The sequence below is a fragment of the Cyprinodon variegatus genome, unplaced genomic scaffold (genome assembly GCF_000732505.1).
Source record: "Cyprinodon variegatus isolate N-32 unplaced genomic scaffold, C_variegatus-1.0 Scaffold203, whole genome shotgun sequence".
Classification (NCBI taxonomy): domain Eukaryota; kingdom Metazoa; phylum Chordata; class Actinopteri; order Cyprinodontiformes; family Cyprinodontidae; genus Cyprinodon; species Cyprinodon variegatus.
Genome location: NW_015150656.1, coordinates 29,240 through 32,440, shown reverse-complemented (window position 1 = coordinate 32,440; position 3,201 = coordinate 29,240). Strand labels below are relative to the sequence as shown.

General features: G+C 40.5%; 1 protein-coding gene across 1 annotated transcript in view; it reads left to right on the top strand.

Annotated features, from left to right (window-relative positions):
- The first annotated feature begins 47 nt into the window (after nt 1-47).
- LOC107088025 (endoplasmic reticulum mannosyl-oligosaccharide 1,2-alpha-mannosidase-like) overlaps nt 48-3,201 on the top strand; it is an 18,569-nt gene continuing 15,415 nt past the window's right edge. Inside the window, exons 1-5 of the mRNA XM_015379928.1 lie at nt 48-283; nt 822-928; nt 2,230-2,338; nt 2,460-2,578; nt 3,079-3,200. Coding sequence (XP_015235414.1) covers nt 824-928; nt 2,230-2,338; nt 2,460-2,578; nt 3,079-3,200 — 455 coding nt within the window. The 5' untranslated portion in view covers nt 48-283; nt 822-823. The remainder of the gene's footprint in view (nt 284-821; nt 929-2,229; nt 2,339-2,459; nt 2,579-3,078; nt 3,201) is intronic.

Sequence of the window (3,201 nt, the reverse complement as noted above, 5' to 3'; positions counted from 1 at the left end):
CCCAGTTCAACTGTAGTCAATGAGTGTTCCGTTTTTTGTACAGGTCATTGAACGCCCCACATGACCTCCGCTGTCTGATGGCTTCATTTCCTTTGCTGCTGCACTGGATGCCATCCTGTCAGCACTGAGAACCGTCGCTTTGACACTATGAATCTGTTTCCAACCCGCTGTTAGCTTCTCTTCTTAGAACAGCCCCAGACATGAGCAGGGCTCCGAAAAGCCAGTCAACTTCGGGCTGTTTACCTCTGAACCTCCACCTGATGTGACTCTGCTCGGTGTCAAGGTAAGTAAAGTCTGTCCCAGAGCTGTTCCGGTGTTCTGTCAAAGCAGCTTTCCCTGTCAGATCGGCAGGAACCCGGTCGGTCTGTAACGTTTCACTGCTGTAGGTCTGGTGTTTGAGCTGCTGACAGAGAGCTCCTTGTTTACCCTCGGTGGGAGAAGGCCTCGGACTGTGCTTCGGTCCACATTTTGTCAGCTGCTGATGCTGACAAAGCTTTAATGGATACAATCATTATTTTGTCTGCTGCTGATGTAAATACTACAGTAATATTTGTTATATTCAGTTTACTCCTAGCTAAGCGCAACAAGTTAAACTGCTGAAAAAAAGCTAGCTATGCTATGCTAACTTTATGCTAAGGGTTCTTCACTTTATATTTTTACTTTATATTTATATATATATATTTAGAGGCCAGTGTGTATCTGTAATTGGGTCCAAACTGTAATTTTAATAATGTTTAGTTTTAAGTGGCTGACTCTGATCCATATGCTAATGTTTTGGGGGATTTTCCGTCACTCCTCATGTGTCCAACGTTTGGTTCTAGACATGAACGCCCCGAACCGACCGGACTACGTGTCCATCCCCTTCACCGAGCCGCAGAGCGGGGGCTACAACAACAACAAACAGTGGAGGAGGCAGTCCTGCTGGAGGGTGAGAAGTAGTGATAAGTTAATGAGGCATCTTTAAGCTAAACTGTGATGATGCTGCTTTGATACTGTCTTACTGAATACTGACACCTGCTGGACATTTAAAGACACTACAGGCAGCTTATTTGACAGACTAAACTAAATCTATTTGATAATCTAGTACAATGGTATAATTTAAGTTATTTTAGGTTATATTGTATTATTTCATATCTATGTTTAAATTGAAAATATTTTTGATTATTTATATGCACCCAAAATAATCTAAACATATATCATAACTTGAAAATTTAGGGGAAAATGTGAATAAGGATGCTTGTGGACTAGGGTTTTAAATCATAATTTTAAAACTATAAGTGCAGTAAAAACGGTAAATAAACTAAGAGTCAGTTTGAAATTAACTTTAATTCAGATAAGTTGAGTCATAACTGAGAGGAAATGTATGACATGATTAAAATAAAAACGCAACAGCTTTAATGTTTCTATTCCTTTTAGGCTGCTCCAGATTTCTTGATAATTTTAATGATAAACTGCAAAAGATGAGACTTTTTTTTTTTTTTGTAAGAAGTTGCATGTTGACGGATATGTTTTTAAACACAGTTTAGCGAATCAGTCAGTTAGAAACAACTCCTGTATCGGTCACATGACTTTCTTGTAGCACACCGATACAGTGTTTTGCTCTATGGGCTCCACCGACGTATCACTAGTGAGAAGCCTGCTGTTCTGGGTCCTCCTAAACACACACAGCCTCTTGCTCACACAATTAATGTTGACTAAAGCTGTCCCAGTTACATTCAGTGATCTGCAAACATGCGTCCGTCTGGACTTTATGTGCTACTTTAACATCAACATCGGTTTCCATAGTGGTGCTTTTAAATGTGACAGTTTGGACATAAAGGAATAAAATGTTTATCAATAAAACTTTAGAGCATATTATATGCTGGTAAAGATTCTCAGTCATCCAGGTCATAGTCATTTCTAAAAAAAGTAAAAGAAAAAAAAAACAATCCACTGGACTTTGTTTCCAAGTTTGAAGATGTTTCTAATCCAGGAAGCTTTTTCAATTTAAAATGGCTTTATAGAATGGACCAAAAACATAACATTGTTTTGGCTTAGAAATGTGCATGTTTCCTAAGCCAAAGCAAGGCTTTTTTCGGTGCTATTTCTGCCATTTTTAACCTTGAAAAAACCTACCAGATCCACAGTGTATTAGTGGATGAAATGATCCACTCCACAATCTCAGCCAGGAGATTGAAATAGACATGGATGCTCACCGTTCTTCATCTTTCCCTTCCTGTGTGCCTTCAGAAATGGAAGCAACTGTCCAGGCTACAGCGGAGTCTCGTCCTCTTCATGCTCGTCCTGCTTTTCATCTGTGGAATGGCCTCCTATCCCACGGTCACCAAACGCCTCACAGGTAAGCTGTCCTGTATGTGAGCATGATTGGAACGTTTACTGAGGGATAGGTTTTCTGACTTTGTTTGAATTGTTTATCTTAACCCGTTCAGTAAATTCTACTTCATGATTTTTGTTTCAAGGCCTTGCCGAGAGAGAGCTGGACGCTGAGAGGAACATCCTTCTGAGACCCTTCAAACCTTACGGTTTGCCGGAGCCTTTCAAACAGGGCCAACAGCCGCTGCCCGAGCAGCTCTCACAGGTTAGATATCCAGCAAAGTGTTGCTGTATATCGCACCATATCAAGACATTTAATCCAAAGAAAATGAATCCGCTTCACTGGAATCACTGAGGCAGAATAATATGATCTTATTAACAGCAAAGCGCCATTAACAGATTTTAGTGTTGCTTGTGAAAACGTCTAAAAACCCTTTAAGAAACATTAGCTTAACTGCTACCCTATGTGGTCTGCCATTCAGCATCGTTCCTTTGCGGCTCCTTCATATCTGCACTCATGTGACTGCTTTTGCTGCTCATGTTTGGGACACTTCCAGGTATCAGATAATGAGCAGATGTGTTTGTAACATTTCATTTTCCTTTAATAACAAAGCGTTATATGTCAGATAAGCTCCAGTTCAGGTTGGGTAAGGATGCAGCGGTTTAACCTCTGATTTGGGGGTGTCTTGGTTCTTTAACAGGTAAAAAGTTTTCTTTAGTAAAGATGTCATTTACTGATGGTTGATGCTTGTCATCACTTGACAGAGGAAATTATCCAATAAAAGAGGACCACCCATCCTGCAGAACCGGCTTGTGAAGAAAGGCAACTTGTCAAATGTCGTGTCTGAAGGCAACGCAGCTGCCATCAGGAAGGAAGGAGATGAGAAC